We start from the raw sequence: 18,523 nt of genomic DNA, 5'->3' as shown, positions 1-18,523 counted from the left end.
TGCCTTCTGTCCCTAGAACATTGCCCCCGGACAACAGCGTGCCACTCTCTTTAGGAGCCCTCAAGATACGACAGTGAAAGGCTTTTTCGACTATAATACAAAGAAGTATTGAATTTTCCTGAACAACAGCGAGACCTTAGCCTAGCAAGCTAATGCAATATTGATCTGAGCGAGAGTGGATGAAATACTCTTATCCGTCTCGTGTGTGTGCTCATTTGTGTATTTACATGAACATAGCTATTGGATTTCCTATTTCTGTTATTGTGAACCCAAGGGCCGAGGAGATGAATGAAAACGGTCACAAAAGCAGAAGTATAATTCAAAAATTGAATTATTGCAGAATTTTAGCAAGCAACGTGTGCCAAGCTTCAGGAAGAGGAGAGCTAGAATGATCGTATCTTATCAGATGTGAAAGGAATATAGTATTTGTGCTGTTTAAATATATGCCTACAATGGGCAATGGTGATCCCACATCTTTTGCATTTTCCCATTAATCTCTCCAATAATTATAACCTTATCTCAGAATCAGATGATTTGGCTTTCTGCCGCATTTTTATGTGAAAAAATAAAAGTGCTGATCTACTTCAAAGAGGTATTTTAAAATTTGTTTTTTTCTTTTTTAGAGATGGCTGTCTCACTCTGTTGCCCAGGCTGCAGTGCAGTGGCACAGTCATAGCTCACTGTAACCTAGAACTCCTGGGCTCAAGTGATCCTCCCACTTCAGTCTCCTGAGGGGCTGGGACTCCAGGCTCATGCCACTGTGTCCAGCTAATTTTTAAACTTTTTTTTGTAGAGACGGAGTCTCAGCTCTCGATGTTGCCCAGGATGGCCTTGAACTCCTGGCCTCAAGCAGTCCTACCACCTAGGCCTCCCAAAGTGATGGAATTATAGGTGTGAGCTACCACACCTGGCCTAAAGGTATCCTTTTAAAATGAAGTATTTTGAATAATAAACAAAAAAGGGATTCGTTTCAAAGGTACAAGATAGACCGTCTATACTTTTCTGAAATTAATAGACTTTTTGGTGTGGAATATCTGGAATACCAAAAATACATTTTGTAGCTTTTCCCCAGAAAAAAATTGGCATATTTATATCTCTCTCTTCTAAATTAGTCTTTAGAAGGTTAATTAAATGTAGAAGTAAATAAAAGCAAGCAGAACTCAATCTAGCTATTATGAAATGTATTCCTGAAATGATTGATAATTTTTGGAACACAGGTAACAATTGCAGTTCCAGCCCCTTTTGCCAGCTGAGGCAGAAGTCTGACGTCATCAGCACCGATGCGATGTGAGCTAAGCATTCACTTCCGGCCCCATCATCCAGCACCAACACTTCCAGCATTTACCTGGGCAATGATGCTGCGCTCTTGGCCTTAGCCCATATGTAAACTTCCACCAATTTTTTTAAAAGTTGCCATTTGTGAATCCATGCAGCTTCAAACAGAGTGGTAGACGGAGATGCGGGATTTACAACACACATGCCTTGAATTTTGAGTTCTGGAGTAAACTGCTTTTCCTCAAAGTCAATTTGAATCAATGGATAGCTTTCAATTACCTAGTCATTTAATTCAATGTTTATGATAAAATGCAACGTAAAATCACTTGATGGTTAAAAGCCTTCTGCACCTTCTGGTTGGTGTTTTTGGAAAGGATATCAAAGACTAAAAGCAATTTTGTTGGCAGAGGAACTATGTGTGTTGAACTACTATGACAAAAATGTTTCTAGTGTCACTGACCAAAAAAAAAAAAAAAAAAAAAAAAATCCAGGAGAATGCAGTTTTATTTTGCCTAAAAAAGAAAACCATTATGCAGGTACAGGCTGAATAAGGCCAGGTAAATATTAACAAATATACAAATGCATTCTTCATATTCCAAAGCCAGTTCTCTCTGGGAACAAGTGAAAGGCACCATAGTTTAAAACATGCGTAAATTGCAAGGCTGATAACTCTTATTGTTAATTGTTCCTCGATTCAACTCAGTGATTTTCTAGAGCCAGAAAATTACTACTTTGAAAAACCCTTGACACTAATAACAATGTGCCTTCTTTCTGAAAGTCTTCTAAATAAGTCGGTTGATTGGACCTCCTCTTCAGATGTCAATTTAAATGAAAGTTCTAGAAAGGAAAGCTGCAAATTTGGGTTGTGAACAAATAAATCCATTGTAAAATGTTCCAACTATTGTTACAATATTATTATAATACTGTTTTCCTAATTATCAGATTGAATACTTGGAAATCAATCAGAACTCTGTTTGGGCAAATCTCATTATTTAATAAAAGAGTTTTGATAAGATTATCATAACCCTGTTTATATGGTAAAAGAGCAAAGAAGATATTAAACTAATGTTAACTCACCCGTTTATTCCAATGGCAATATAAGGATTCTCTAAACCTGGTTTTTCTCTAATGCTGTTTACTATTGAGGAACATAGCTAAATTGAATCACACTAATAATAATGTCATTTCAAAGACTAAGGCAATCTCCTTTACATTTTACTTACTCTTTTTTTAAAAACAGATTCTCGCTCTGTTCCCCAGGTTAGAGTGCAGTGGCCGTGATCTCGGCTCACTGCAACCTCTGCCTCCCAGGTTCAAGTGATTCTCCTGCCTCAGCCTCCTGAGTAGCTGAATTACAGGCATGCACCACCACGCCCGGCTAATTTTTGTATTTTTCATAGAGATGGGATTTCACTATGTTGACCAGGCTGGTCTGGAACTCATGACCTCAGGTGATCCACCCACCTTGGCATCCCAAAGTGTTGGGACTATAGGTATGAGCCACAGCACCCGGTCTACATTTTACTTTATTCTTTATGTACAATGTATTTAAATATTCTTTTGAGAATAGTATCTGACTCTGTTTTACAGATAGTTATACATCTCCTAACTCCATGATGGTGAAGCCATCCTCTCTGATCTGTGTAATGTGTGTTCTCTAGAGAAATCTTAATATTAAACCAGACTAAACACAAGACAAGCAATGCAGCTGTAAAAATTATTGGATATTATCCCTCACTGTTCAGAATTTCGCTGTGTATTTTTGCCATTCACCTTCTAATTCACAAGAGTGGAATGGAAAACTTTCATTTAGATGTCCACATGGCTATTTCCTCCACCTCCTTCAAATCTTCACTCAAATGTTGTTTTCTTTAATAAGGTCTAACCTCGGCCGGGTACGGAGGCTCATGCCTGTAATCCCAGCACTTTGGGAGGTCGAGGCGGGCGGATCATCTGAGATCAGGAGTTTGAGACCAGACTGGCCAATATGGTGAAAACCTGTCTCTACCAAAAATGCAAAAAATTAGCTGGGTGTAGTGGTGGGCACCTGTAATCCCAGCTACGCAGGAGGCTGAGGCAGGAGAATCGCTTGAACCCAGCAGGCAGAGGTTGCAGGGAGCCGAGATCGCTCCACTGCACTCCAGCCTGGGTGACAAGAGCGAAACTCTGTCTCAAAAATAAATAAATAAATAAATAAATAAATAAATAAATAAAAGGTCTAACATCACCACCCTATTTAAAATTTCACCCTATACCTTCCCCCTCCTAACTTCTCATCCCTTGACTCTGCTCTACTTTTTCTTGCTTGCATTTGGGGAGATTTGTTTACAGCACTTCTCACCTTCTAACACTTCACACACATAATTCATTTATTTGTAATGTGCATTGTTTATTGTCTCATTCTCCCTGGCAGAAGAGAAACTCCAAAGGGCAGCACCTTTCATTGTTTTGCTTACACAGGGGCTAGGATGGTGCCTGGTACATGACAGATGCTCAAGAAATACTTTTTAGGTATATGAATGCATTTAGATGATAGGTCAAAGACAATAATGATGATGTAATGAGGTGATTCAAATTCCCAAAGATGAAGAATCTGTAGAGAATGTACAGGGAAACTGTCTAAATTTGGAATGCCCAAACATTCTCGTTCCTTTTCCAAATTTTTATTCTGTAGCATAATAGATGCATATCTTAGCCTTAAAATTTTATTAAGTACTCAACCTCTCAGGTCCTGAGTCTCTGCATTTCTAAAATGAGTGCTTTGATATAATGGAATTACTAAGAGCCCATCCTCTGACAATCTGTGAATTAATGATGAGTAGCCAGGTCAGTGGATGAGCAAAATACTTTAGCGAGAAAAACTATGTGTTCACCTCAATTATATCACAAAAATAGCTACAAGAACTTTTCGTGATCTTTCATGGCCTCAGCTTCCTTATCTATAAACTGAAGGAATTGGACTAGATAATTACTAAGGTCTTCTTGAGCTCAAACATTTTATCACTGCTCTGCATAAAGAGAGTTTTGCTTTGTTTTCCAGTGTCCTTCTGAGCATTTTTAAAAAAATGATGCATGTATCATGACTCTTGTAAAAGAATCCTGGTGCCCTTCCTCCAGAACCTTCCCTTTTTGAGGTGCTTCTTGTCATTCTTACCGTCAGGGAATCCATCCCAGATTTCCAGCCGGTCATAGCGACAGAACATCCCCCCTGGAGGATTTGAGTCAGGCTCCAGGTCAAAGCTTTCAAATTCCAGGATAATCTCTGACATCTTTGGTGCAAAGACAATATAAGTGCATTCAAGGCTGTTGGGATATTTTTCAGGGAATCCGGGGGACTTTATCACTCCACTAGGTGTTGTGTAGTTCTGGGAACATTCAGGACCTATGAGTAGGAGAGAAAAAAGAGTAAAGTGAAAATCCCACTTAAACAACTTCCCCCAGAAATAACCTGGGTAAAGACAGAACATCTTTCTAATAAAAGCCCACCATTATAACCACCGTTCTAATCATGCATTAGTCAGCTTTTTCCTATTAGTAAAATGGGTATGGAAAGTCAAGTTCAGATTTATTGTGTTAACCTTAGCTTTCCATTTGTATGGAGCAATTTAAAGACTTCTGCTGTTGCAGGGAAAAAAATGACAAATATAAAATCATGTGGGAACAATGAATGAGTAAGCTGCAGAAATCTCAACAGAGCCCTAGAGAAATAATTATAGCCCCTTCAAGCTTAAATCTTTAAATCTTGAGGCTGACAGCCCTTTATTGGTGAAATAGAACATTTATAATGATGAGGGAGAGAATTCAGTGGAGGCAGTTGGGGTTTCAGATTCCTACACCAGTGACTCAGTAACTCTGCCAGATGTGACCTATGCCTCTTTGACAAACGAAATGTGAAAGGTAATTCGTACATGTACCAAGGGTGAGTGACTCATTCTGAGTGGTGTTGACACAGGTGGGCCGGTAAAGTGTGGCTGTTAGTGAGGGCACGATAAACTGTGATTACAGGCCATGATGCCGGAAGTCACCTGGTATCAATGCTGACATCCTAACCTTCCCCGAAGTATCAGACACAGTATAGTACGTCGTTCTAAAATTGCATGTTAATAGATGTGTGTGTGTGTGTGTGTGTAATGCATATGTTTATAATGTGTAATTTTAATGACTGTTCAGTACCACCAAGACTTTACAAATTATGGTGATTTGTCATTGAAATTGGTCAAGAGCATCCATGCATATAGTGCAGGTTGACCTTATGCCTGTATGAATGACTCCAATTTCAATTTATGGTAACCAGCATAGGGTGGTATTCACTACACAATTCAAAAACTGTCCTTCTCGGTTGGGTGCACACGATGACTCATGCCTGTGATCCCAGCACTTTGGGAGGCTGAGCTGGGCGGATCACCTGTGGTCAGGAGTTCGAGACCAGGCTGGCCAACATAGGGAAACCCCCGTCTCTACTAAAAATAGAAAAATTAGCTGGGCGTGGTGGTGGGCGCCTGTAATCCCAGCTACCTGGGAGGCTAAGACAGGAGAATCGTTTGAACCCAGGAGGCAGAGGTTGCAGTGAGCCGAGATCACACCACTGCACTCCAGCCTGGGTGACAGAGCCAGCCAGACTCCACCTCAAAAAACAAACAAACAACAACAACAACAACAACAAAAATCCCAAAACTGCCTTCTCTACCAACATGAGCACATCAACTCAGTCCCTCAATACCACCTGCTGCTATGATCTTCAAATAGCTACACTTGAGACTCTTGTGAATCAGAGAAGTCTTTACCCTTTTGAATTTCAGGATCAAATCTGGGGGTGTTCAGTTCAACAACTCTTTTCCTGCACCATTTTCTCACAGTGGTTTGAGGGCAGAAGTGATGGGGCCCTGGCAATGGCGTGCAAGGATTCAATTCTAAATAAGGTGCTTTGTTGACATTGGTCTTAACTGAACATTCTCCCAAAGTGCCAGGCAACTAGAGGCGACTCATTAGACATCAATAGAGATTAAAGTTAACTAGTAGGTCTCTAGTTTTAGTGATTCGGGTCAGGAGGCTGAATACCAACGGAGTGCATCTGGCAGCCTGTTGAGAAAACAAATCAATTCTTTCCTCCTCATGCGCGTATCAACTATCCATGGATCCATGGCATTGCAGATGCAGAAGAATTCTTAGATGGGCACAGTAAACCTGGTCTGCAGAGGTCTGACTTATTTGAAATACCTCTCAAACCTTCTTGGACACGGCTCACCCTTCACCTTGAGTGCTACAAATGCTTATCTATCTGATTCTGGTTCAAAAGTTAGTAACATGTAGCAATTCGCAAGGTCAGTTCCAGGTAGAGATTACAACATGTGCTGTATGGTTTATAATCTTAGTTTCTAAATTACTCTGGTGGCTTCTGAGATGACAGCGACTATGCTAATTTGAGTCATTCATCCACAAAAAAAAAATACATATGTACACATATGCTATTGGGGACCCTTTAGGATTTTATATCCACAGTGTAGAAACGGTTATGCTGGAGACCTCCAAACTCCTCCCTGGGGAAAAAAATGCTTTGGCTACATTCTTATAAGCCAAAGTAAACAGCAAGATTTCATGCAGATACTGATATTTTCTCCTTCTTAAAAAAGATAAAATATTTCAGTTCAGATTAAGATTTATTGAGAAAAAAAATGACAGGAATTAAGGTCATACTTTCAAAAGCAAGTGAATTTCGGTGCTTTCACTTTGCCCTTGTCATGCTATGGAAGTGATCCCAGGTTTTCTTGTGTATTTTGACAAAACATGGGGACATTCCATGGGGTGATGGAGGAGAACTGGATGGAGCCCCAGGAGGCCTGAATTCCAGTCCTGAGATTCATTCACCGGCTGGGTAAACTTGGGTGGCCTCTCAATCTTTCTGGTTCTCAAATTCTGTGCATGACAAACGGGAGTCGAACTTTAGAATTTGCAAAATAAAATCTCTTCTAATTTAAAGATTCTGTAGCTTCCTATTTTCTCCACTACACATCAAAATTCGTTTTCATATTTTCCTTATTCACTGTTGTTTCAGTTCACTATAGTTGAAGAAACACTTTCTCCCGAAAGGACAATGGCAGAAAAGGGGTTAAGAAAGTCCATGGTGAATACATATGATAGTGTTTGGATCTGTGTCCCCACCAAATCTCTTGTTGAATTACAATCCCCAGTGTTGGAGGTAGGGTCTGGTGGGAGGTGATTGAATCATGGGGGTGGATTTCTCATAAATAGTTTAGCATCATCCCTTCCTTGCCTTGTCCTTGCAATAGTAAGTGAGTTCTCATGAGATCTGGTTGTTTAAAAACGTATACCATCCTGGTTAACACGGTGAAAGCCCGTCTCTACTAAAAATACAAAAAATTAGCCAGGTGTGGTGGCGGGCGCCTGTAGTCCCAGCTACTAGGGAGGCTGAGGCAGGAGAATGGTGTGAACCCAGGAGGCAGAGCTTGCAATGAGCTGAGATCCAGCCACTGCACTCCAGCCTGGGCAGCAGATCGAGACTCCGTCTCAAAAAACAAAAGACAAAAAACAAAAAAACGTGTAGCACCTCCCCTCCCTCTCTCTCTTGCTCCTACTCTGGCCACTGTGACATGTGCTTCCCCTTCACCTTCTGCCATGATTGTCAGTTTCCTGCGACCTCCCCAGAAGCTGAGCAGGTGTGAACATCATGCTTCCTGCACAGCCTGCAGAACTGTGAGCCAATCAAACTTCTTTTCTTTATAAATGACCCAGTCTCAGGTATTTCTTTACAGCAGTTTGAGAACACAGGAGATGAATATACAACACAGGAGATGAGCAGGAGTGAGGCCAGCAGCCCTGGGTGCCTAGGAGTGAGTGGCACTCACACAGGCATTTGGAGTTAGTGAACATGAGCTTTCCTCTTTACTTGTAAGAACAGGTGTAACTTGTATAGCTATAAGGAATGCCACCATTTAGTTGCCAAGGACAATAAGGATGGAGAATAATAACTGTCAAGAGACTCTCTTTGGAATTATTATTAAATGCACAGACTCTCAATCATGTAACATATATCAAGTGACCAAGTCTGCTCTCAGTAAATGGCACCCCTGCCACCCCCGGCCCCCTTGCACTGAGACCCATAGGAAACAGCAGCAGCTTCTTCCGGCGTCTGGGCCTGAAGACCAAGGGAAGGATGGGAACAGAGATCAGTGGGGAGGCTTGGGTTTCCTAGAGAAATCTCTTTAGGCCATTGGAAATAAAGGTAGGGCTGGTGGCCTAAGGTTTCAGCATCTGGGAAGAGACATGTAGAAGGAAAAGAGGGGCTCTTAGGAGGAGAATTAGGGCAGTCCCACATGGCTCCAAGAGGGCAGGAAGAAGCAGGGCTGGCCTTGTTGACAGTCAGGCAAAGATGATCCTAGAGCAATGCAACCCAGGGACTCTGGAATGGCCTAAATGTCTCAGAACTGTGATCTCACACCGGAAACCTCAAGGCCATTCTGGTTGCATTAAACTATGATTAGTGTAATTCATGTGTTTTCAGGAAACTTGAAATTGCTGCATCCTGAAAGAAGTGCTATATTTTGAAAGGAACAATGATCCATGAATTCTACAATATCATTAAACAGCTTTTGAGGAAAAAACATTCATGACCTGCGCTTTTACGTGTGTGTGTGTGTGTGTGTGTGTGTGTGTGTGTAGGTTTTCGTCAATGATTATATTAATGATTTTTATGCAGTTGATGCTAAGTTTTGAGCGGGACCTCAATCTTGCCCAGTGTGGTGACAGAGACCCTCTGTGGACGTTCTGAGGGCAGTGGCTTCCTGCCTGTTTGAGAAGCTGTGAGCAGGATAGAGTCACATGGGAGGGCCACAACTGGGGCCAATTGGTTAATGGCAGTGACATGGAAAAGAAGCTGAGAATCTTTGAGACCTTTGGATAAAAATTAAAAAGCAGTGGATGCCATATTGGATGTGGGAAGTCAAGAAGAGAAAGAACAAAAGAAGACTTCAAATCTGAAGCATGGGCTTGGAGAGTAGGATAGGAAGCTTTGGTACATCTGAGACTCACAGATACGTAGGGAGCTGAGTTCCTTTGGAAGGAACACAAAGAATTCTTCATGAGTTAGTGACAGATTCTCTTTCTCCTTCAACTGTCTTCAGATCTCTAAGAAAACTGAAAATAAAAGGCTATTCCTAGCCCTTTTTCTGACACGTTTGTCTTTGATAGTGCCACATACAGGTAAGCAAGCAGGTGTAGATGTGTGTGTGTACATATACAGACACATATAATATGACTTCTATAACAAGTCAAACAGTTTTCATCACTAAAAATATGTACATTCATCATCTGTTTATGTTGATGTCATATGTATACTATTATCTATACAAAAGGTGTTCTAAGTACTTATGTCCTTAAATTTCTGAAAGTTTTCTCCATCTATGCCTGTTTTTATGGTGTCAGAGCCAAATATCTTCGAAAGGTAAAGAAGTTGTCGCAACATTTCCTGGAGCCTCTAACAACTCCCCTTTAAATTTTTCTCAGTTATCACGAACCCAGAAGACCGAAGGCTTTTGAAATTGATGTGGTTAGATTTTTTTCTATCGAAACAAGCTTTCTCTTCTGTATTCCAAGACAATACATTCAAATCTTGATCCTCCGTCCCTGGATTGGTTTTCTAGACATTAATGCCAACTTAAAAATATAAGTAATAGGAAGGCTGAATTTCACACATGAAAGGAACTTATAGGCTGTTGCTAAAAACAGTGACAACCAGATAACTTTACATATTTGTTAATTTGTTTATTACTTTTAAATTATCTTTAAATTTATATTTAGAGACAGGCTCTTCTTACTCTGTCACCCAGACTGGAGTGCTGTGCATAATCAAGCCTCAACTGCAGCCTCCAGTTCCTGTGCTCAGGCAATCCTCCCACCTCAACTTCCCAAGTAACTGGAACTGATTACAGGCACGTGCCACCATGGCTGGCTGACGCATTTTTAACGAAAGAAATGAAACTTCAAGAATAGATCAAACCTATTTTTAAAGAAGATAGATAAGAATAAATGCTTTTTAAAAAGCTTACGGAGTGTATACCTTATAACTGAGGTCCCCAACCCTCGGACCGCAGACTGGTACCAGTTTGTGGCTTGTTAGGGACTGGGCCACACAGCAGGAGGCAAGTGGCAGGCGAGCAAAGTTTTGCCTGTATTTACAGCCACTCCCCATCGCTGGAACTACTGCCTGAACTCCTCCTCCTGTCAGATCAGTGATCAGTTGCAGCATTAGATTCTCATAGGACCGCAAACCCTTTTGTGAACTGTGTGTGCAAGAAATCCAGGTTGCGCTCTCCTTATAGGAGAATCTAATGCCTGAGGATCTGTCACTGTCTCCCATCACCTGTAGATGGGACCGTCTAGTTGCAGAAAAACAAGCTCAGGGTTCCCACTGATTCCACATTACAGTGAGTTGTATAATTATTTCATTATATATTACAAAGTAATGATAATGGGAATAAAGTGCACAATCAATGTAATGTGCTTGAATCATCCTGAAACTATCCCCCAACCCTGTCAGTGGAAAAATTTTCTTCCATGAAGCTGGTCCCTGGTGCCAAAAAGGTTGGAGACTGCTGCCTTGTAACACTGGCCAGCACTTCAGACTGGTGAAATTTTGATTGCTGAAATACATTTTTTTTTTTCAATTTTAAGCACACTTCCTCCATACAATGGGTAATTTAACCTTATTTAAAGTACTTCCCAACATTTTTATAATGAGGATATATCTTTTAAAAAAGGATAAAAGCATTACTCCTGTCTTTCTTTTCACTTTGTCTTTTGTGAAATCAAACAAGGTTAAATAAATTTTGGGTTTTTTTTAAGACAGAGTCTTACTCTGTCGCCCAGGCTGGAGTGCAACGGCCTGCTCTCAGCTCACTGCAACCTCCACCTCCCAGGTTCAAGTGATTCTCCTGCCTCAGCCTCCCAAGTAGCTGGGATTACTGGCATACGCCATCATGCCCTGCTAATTTTTGTATTTTTAGTAGAGACTGGGTTTCGCCATATTGACCGGGCTGGTCTTGAACTCCTGAGCTCAAGTGATCCACCCATCTCAGCCTTCCAAAGTGCTGGGATTACAGGCGTGAGCCACCGCACTCGGCCTAAATGAACTTTTAGTCATCCTTATTCTACTGTAAGCTATTCACTCACCTCTCTTGAAAATTTCATAACGTATGGAAAATCCTGCACCATGTGTTTCGTAGTCAGAGACAAATTTGATAAAAAGAAATTGCCCTGAAGACACAACAGGAGGAGGGGCTATCTTTCCACAGAACTTTCCCCATAAACGTCCATTTTCATTTTCTCCATCGAAGACTTCCACGTAGTCATACCTAACACACAAACATGGAAGAAAACATTAGGTTGGTGAGAAATGCCCTTTTAATTTCAATAACTTAGACACCAGCATCATCTAGCATAGTGTGCCAGGAAAAAAAAGTTCTATCTGCATTCATCACTGCATTAAATGGAGGGAAAAAGAAATCTAGCAAAACGAAATAATTAAAATGGACTACATCATGTCTGTATACATCTGGCAACACAGAACTATTAAGAATAATGGTGTCCATTATACTTGCAGACAATGTCAGTTAAAGTAACCAATTAAAAAGAAAAAGAAAAATCTCATGAGCACAATCCTCTATTATTAAATTGTGTTCCTTTGTCTATGGTGGTGGGGTGTCAATACATAATGCTATGCATTCTTTTCAAACTGTGAAGTTCTTTTATGAATTCAAAATGTCTCCTGGCTGGAGCTTTCTATGAACAATACTTTGATTTCTGTGAGCGACCCTCTAAACATATGGCCACAGAATAATAAACAGATTCTTTACTATTTAACTGCATTCCACCAAACTCCAGACTTCTTTGAAAATAGTCTCTCAGTAGCCACATCCAATGGTTAAAACACAGATTATCTTCCCCCAAATGACACTTGGATCCTAGAGCGTAATTTCTCCCAAGAAAAAGTTTAGTTAAGAATGGAAAATAACTTTGTTTATACCCGCTAGTCTGAATCTTTAAAGTAATATCATTGTTTGAGTCTTTAAAGAAATCTTGTTGTTTGAGAAAGAAACGCTTGATACCACAAAAGTGATGAGATTTAAAATTCAGGCTTAATAATGACACTAAGGATGCAAATCGTAAGGAAAGTGACCATAAATATTACTCAAAAGTTAACACGGAAATAAGATATACTTGGATCTTATTTATCTTTAAAATGTACAAAGCCATCACCAATACACTCGTGTCCCCTAGGAAAATAAGAAGGCTTTTGTTTATTTGGTGTTATGTATTTCATAGTAGCTTGCTCTTTCTTCTCTTTTTATTTACCAAGTCACCTAGGAGCAAGAGAATCTGATTCATCTTCCATTTTTCTTCAAAAATGACATGAAAACATTACAAGGCATTCATTTCCAACCTTTATTTTATTTCTGTGCTTAACTTGGTTCAAAAGTCCTGGGATATATTAATTTCAGGAATGGCTAAAATATGGCAGTAACATAAACTGTATCTGGCAATTTAAAAGAGATCAAAGTGGGGGAAATCTTCATGATGCCCAATGTCATCTTTAACAATCTCTTCTCAAACTGCCGGGGATGCATGACTTATGTTTACATAAAGTCTCAGGAGACAACTGCAACCATGATATCACTAGTTAAAGTGGTCAGCTTAAGGCTCTCTAAATTAAAAATGACATTACCTCATCAGTTAAAACTGTGTGCCAGCTTTGTGTATATCAAGAAGAAAATAAAGCTGACATTGATGGAACTAAGCATTAACATATGTGAATTATTGTATTAACTGCATTTCCTCTGCTACATATGATGCTTCCAGGAGTAGATACTTGGCCTGCTAACACTACCGTCCGTTTGCAAAATTATGGAAATACACAGAGGTATTGTTCATTTCTCCATACTTTGGGAAATGCTTTGCATGTTAAAAGAAGACAAAGGAGAAGGAGGAGGAGGAGAAAAAGGAGGAGGAGGGGAGGGAAGGAGGAAAAGGAGGAGGAGGAAGAAGAAAGCATTATGTTTAAAATCTTAACTAGCCTTTATAATCAATGGGATGTAGCTGGAAAGGACACCATCTCTGTACTCATTAAAGCCCCACAAGCTGGCATTTATGGAGTAATTCCTTTTATCTCTACTGCTTCATTGACAAGGCAGGTTTGCATGTTTCACCCCATGCCTTCTTATAATTTAACTGTGATTTGAACTGTTGACTGTGTTTGGCCTGGCGACGGTGCATCCAGCTCTGCAATATAGGCTTTTTACTTGAATCCTGACATGGTCTGAATACTAAGTGGCCAAATTCTAGCTCATGTTGCCTTCCAAGCACAAATAAGAGAGGTGGGTGAGGCATTCTGAAAAACTAAGGGCATTTCCGTTGAGGATACGTTCCTCTCAGGTAGCAGAGAACTCAGCTAATATAGTGCCGATGGATTGCAACAGGGAAAGGAGCTAGTATTTTAATTCACATATCCTCCAATAGTAAATACTAGGCGCTCCTCTTGGCAAAAGTAAAAGCTATTTTTAAAAGTATGTGTGGGGTGGTGAGTGGGGGGTGGAGGCGGGATTAGAATCTCTTCCCAGCAAGAAATAAGTCATTGCACAGTTAAGTGCCAATTTTAGGAAATTGAATTATTCAGGAATACTATAGTTACATTTGTAAACTGGAAGGCTGCTATCGTTTTAGCACTTCTCTTCAAAGTACTATCCAACAGGGCCCCAAAGAGTATCACAAATAGCAGCTCTTGTAAATATTCAGGAGGGTGTACTGCGCACAAGTTGCAGAGGGGAGTATTGCCAAAGAAGTTAAGGAAGCAGCTTGTGTCTCCCTCTGGAGTTGATACCAGCTCCGCTCGCTAAGTTTCGCACTGGCAAGCGTGCTGCCAGGAATGCAACTGGTGTGCCAGCATCCCTCCCTAGAGACTAAACGTGTCACCACTGCAACGCACCCAGACTGCATTGGCCTGAGGCCCAGGATCCTGAGTTTGCAAATTTTGATCCCGAAGCCGGCTGCACATTGCTCTGTTACTGTTGCCAGTGTGGCAAACATGGCATTGCTCGGGATGTCAGGATCCCCAGTCACGACAGCACAGCAGCCCGGCAAAGGTGAGAATGAAGGCACCTGTTTGGCTCTCATTCACTCCCTGTGTGCCAGACGCTGGATGAGAGCTGGGAATTAGGTCCGAGGAATTCAATTCATAAAAACTAAAGGAGGGGTCAGAGAGTTGACCCCTCTGTCTGTCTGGGTCCCTGCTCTGGAAAAAGAAAACTCCAGTTCCAAGGAGGCTATGAATGGGTCCAAAGGGCACCACCGTTCTATGCAAGGTGTTTTTCTCTCTGCTCACATACAGACAGGGCTCCCATCTGGGGAAGGTCCCTCCCCAGACCTCACCCTACCCGCTTACCACTCCCAGAATGTAAACATGATGTGGATGTTTTAAATATTCAGAAGATAACCAACCCCTCCCTCCTCATTTAGGCATCTTCCCATTATTTTTCTTAAATTTTCTACCTTAAACCTTTTCCATTCTATAGTAACAGTGGTGAAGTGGGTGAACATTTACTGCCAACTAACTCCAAGATAGATCTCTGCCTAAACCCTTTTGTAATTAAAAGGTATTTTGCCACAGTTTCAATTTTGGGGTTTAATCCACCAGGTCGTTGTTTTCATGAGTGTCCCTGGCTTTAGAATCCACGCTCCTCAAGCTAAAAGCCTACTGGCTCCGTATCTCCCCCAGGCTCAATTTATCTACGTAGATGCGGGTGGTGAAACATTTTGAATCCTAACAGTAATCACAGGTTAGGTTTCCCAGAAGAGTGCTCAAAGAATAAAGATTTCTTTCTAAGAATTCTTAAAAGGATTACCTAGAGATTATTTTTTTTCTTTGGGAAAGTTTGAATTATGGCTTTAGGAAAATGGCCAAGTAAGGGGAAAAGTGATGGGAAAGTGAGAAATGTATTCAGTCACTGAAGAGCGATTTCGGAGGCTTTATAGGTATGCGGTGCTGAACAGATGAATAGTGACTTTGCCTAAGTCAGGTTTTCTCTTGTAAGCACAAATGACCCCGGACTCTCTACGGTGGAGATGGTTAATGGAAAGGAAGCTAATCCTCCACAGGGTGTTGTCTGACACTGTGAGCTACTGTACCAACTCCCCAGGCTTCTGGACATTCTCACATTATTAGGAAGGGGGATTTGAGGTGGTGCTGTCTTTTTAATCTCCTTCCAAGAGGATCTCCCCCCACTGGCATACATACATTAATAACAGAGAAATATGATGCCTGACATCATAAGCTGGAGTGAGAAATGATGTCGGCGAACACAATTTTCACCTGCAAAAATGTGTTTCTGTGGGTCTTTGGTTTATTTTGCACGAGGCATTAATAGCTATTAAAACTGAACAACCTGTAAACGATCGCTGTGCTGCCGTCCAAGAATTAACTTACGTATCCCCCAAAAGAGAACAGATTTTTCTTCCATAGTATTAGAAAGAGGATTTGGAAATAAAAATATACAGTGGTGGAGCTAGGAGGAACCAATTAGTCTGCATCTGTGTTTCTGAGTGGTTTTACACGAGAGTCATCCCCTAATGGTTCTGGCTTGCTTGCAATGTTCTAATCACAATGTATGAAAAGTCTTAAAAGAGTCATAGCCTGTTATTTAACAAAAGCATTTTTTAGAAATCTGTTCTAAGGAAACAACCCAGAATAATGTCAAATACCATGGAATATTATTCAGTCACTAAAAAGAGTGTTCAGCTCATGCCTGTAATCCCAGCAGTTTGGGAGGCCAAGGTCGGTGGATCATGAGGTCAGGAGATCGAGACCATCCTGGCTAACACGATGAAACCCCGTCTCTACTAAAAATACAAAAAATTAGCCAGGCATGGTGGCGGGCGCCTGTAGTCCCAGCTACTCAGGAGGCTGAGGCAGGAGAATCACTTGAACCTGGGAGGCAGAGGCTGCAGTGAGCCGGTGCCACTGCACTCTAGCCTAGGCAACAGAGTGAGACTTCATCTCAAACAAACAAACAAACAAACAAACATGTTCAGGCCAGGCACAGTGGCTCACACCTGTAATTCCAGTGCTTTGGGAGGCCGAGGCAAAAGGATTGCTTGAGGCCAGGAGTTTGAGACCAGCCTGGGTAACAAAGCAAGAACCCCCAACCCCTTCTCTACAATTTTTTTTTTTTAATTGGCAGGATATGGTGGCTCATGCCTGTAGTCCCGCCTGCTTGGGAGGCTGAGGTGGGAGGATCACTTGAGCCTAGGAGTCTGAGATTGCAATGAGCTGTGATTGTGTCACTGCACTCCAGCCTGGTCAACAGAGCAAGACCCTGTCTCTAAAATTAAAAAAAAAAAAAAAAAAAAGCTCAACAAGTTTCTTAAATAACAGGAAAAATGCTTATGATATAATCAGTGAAAAATCAGAATATGAAACCCTATGTACAGTATATTCTCAATTCTTATTCATATGCAGAAAGAAAGCTAGAAGGAACTAACTAGGCCAAGCCATTAGGTGGTTATCTCTGGGTAGTGACATTACGTTCCTTATTCATTTCTGTATTTTTCAAAATTTTTACAATGGACAAGTAGTCCTTCATAATCACATAAAAGTTATTTTGAAAAGCACTAACTACCTATATAGAAATAAGCAAATCAATACCTGTTTGCCTTATTTTCCATTTTTTGGTTAAAAAAAAAAACACACTATCTTGGAAGTGAATAAAAGACTGGCTTTTATTTATTTATTTATTTATTTTACCACTGGATCAATGAGATGCTCTGTGTGATATTTACTTTTAGGACCGGAAAGTTAAAATGAATTGGATTTGATCTCCTATTTTGTGAAAGGCTGGCAAGAATTATTGACATTGCACGGGAATTTCCATGTCAGCATGTTCTCACATGTATTATCTAATTTAGTCTTTACAATGGTCCCAGGAAGGCAAGTAGTAGGTGGTACCCTAGAAAGAGCCCTGAGCTGGGGGAGTAATGCATAAGAGACCCAGGAATGAGGTACTTTTTATGCTTTTAATATTTCCTACTTTGGGGCAAGCTTGATTCCGGTATCTGCACTTGTTACTCCCTTTCATATTTTGGGGGGAGGGGGATGGGTGTGGCCTTACTTTAGAATTCGCCATTAACTATGCATGATTCATTTTTCCACTGGTTATTGTTGCTAGACAATTGTCTCATCAACTAATACCTGATTGATTTTTCTGTGTGCTTAGAGCATCTTGGTTTGCACAAAGATTCACTGAAAGGACTGCAAGAGATAAGACAAAATAAGTCCTGGATCAAAGACATATGTCCCATAATTCGATACCAGCTTGGGCCACAAAGCAAGAGCCCCTAACCCATTCTCTACAATTTTTTTTTTTTTTAAATTAGCAGGGTATGGTGACTCGTGCCTGTAGTCCCAGCTACTTGGGATGCTGAGGTGGGAGGATCACTTAAGCCCAGGAGTTTGAGGCTGCAATGAGCTGTGACTGTGCCACTGCACTCCAGCCTGGGCAACAGAGCAAGACCCTGTCTCCAAAATTAAAACAAAAAGAAAAAATTGCTGAATAAAAGTTTTTAAATACAGGAAAAATGCTTATGATATAATCAGTGAAAAAATGCTTATGATATAATCAGTGCATGAGTGAGTATATGTGACAGAGAGAGACAGACACAGGCAGCAGTCTTGGTGTCTGGTGAGTCCCACTGAATGGGCTTCCTGCCAGAGCTGTCCTGGTCCCTGCTCGGGGACCTCGTGACTACTGGAAACAAAGCCCAGCCTGCAAGACTGAGATGAAACACGGTTGGCTCCTGGAGGGGGCTGCACGGTAGCGCTAATTTTGTTTCCTTCCTCGCACCAGCACTGTGGGCCTGATCACGGGCAGCTCCAGGGAAGGCCTGACCACCACCAGCACTGCCACCAGCCTGGGTGGCAATGCCCAATTTCAGAGCAGCTAAGGGACCTGAGCTTCAGGGCAGTGCCAGAGAATCCCTAGGCCTTTCTATGAGAAACGGAGAGGCTGGGCCATGACCCGGTTGCTAGCATGTGGTCAAATGCCAAATTTCTATGAAAGTCATTCTAAATGTGTATAAAATATAAAATTGCATGCTACAGAATATTAAATAAAGAAGAATAATAAAGAATATTGCTTTATTAGATTGTAGTTTCCTTTGAAGTTTGTTTTTATGTTTATAAAGTATC

The 18,523-nt window shown here is 41.0% G+C and overlaps 1 protein-coding gene across 7 annotated transcripts in view; it reads right to left on the bottom strand.

Annotated features, from left to right (window-relative positions):
- The window catches only part of NRP1 (neuropilin 1), a 158,049-nt gene that overhangs the window by 83,022 nt on the left and 56,504 nt on the right, over positions 1 to 18,523 (bottom strand). For all 7 annotated transcript variants that reach the window (XM_037986506.2, XM_008002758.3, XM_008002755.3 and 4 more), the window contains exons 3-4: positions 11,461 to 11,642; positions 4,430 to 4,657 (exon numbers count right to left, since the gene is read on the bottom strand). In XM_037986506.2, coding sequence (XP_037842434.1) covers positions 4,430 to 4,657; positions 11,461 to 11,642 — 410 coding nt within the window. The remainder of the gene's footprint in view (positions 1 to 4,429; positions 4,658 to 11,460; positions 11,643 to 18,523) is intronic.

This window comes from Chlorocebus sabaeus, chromosome 9 (genome assembly GCF_047675955.1).
Source record: "Chlorocebus sabaeus isolate Y175 chromosome 9, mChlSab1.0.hap1, whole genome shotgun sequence".
Taxonomy (NCBI): domain Eukaryota; kingdom Metazoa; phylum Chordata; class Mammalia; order Primates; family Cercopithecidae; genus Chlorocebus; species Chlorocebus sabaeus.
This window is presented reverse-complemented; position numbering and strand designations above follow the sequence as displayed.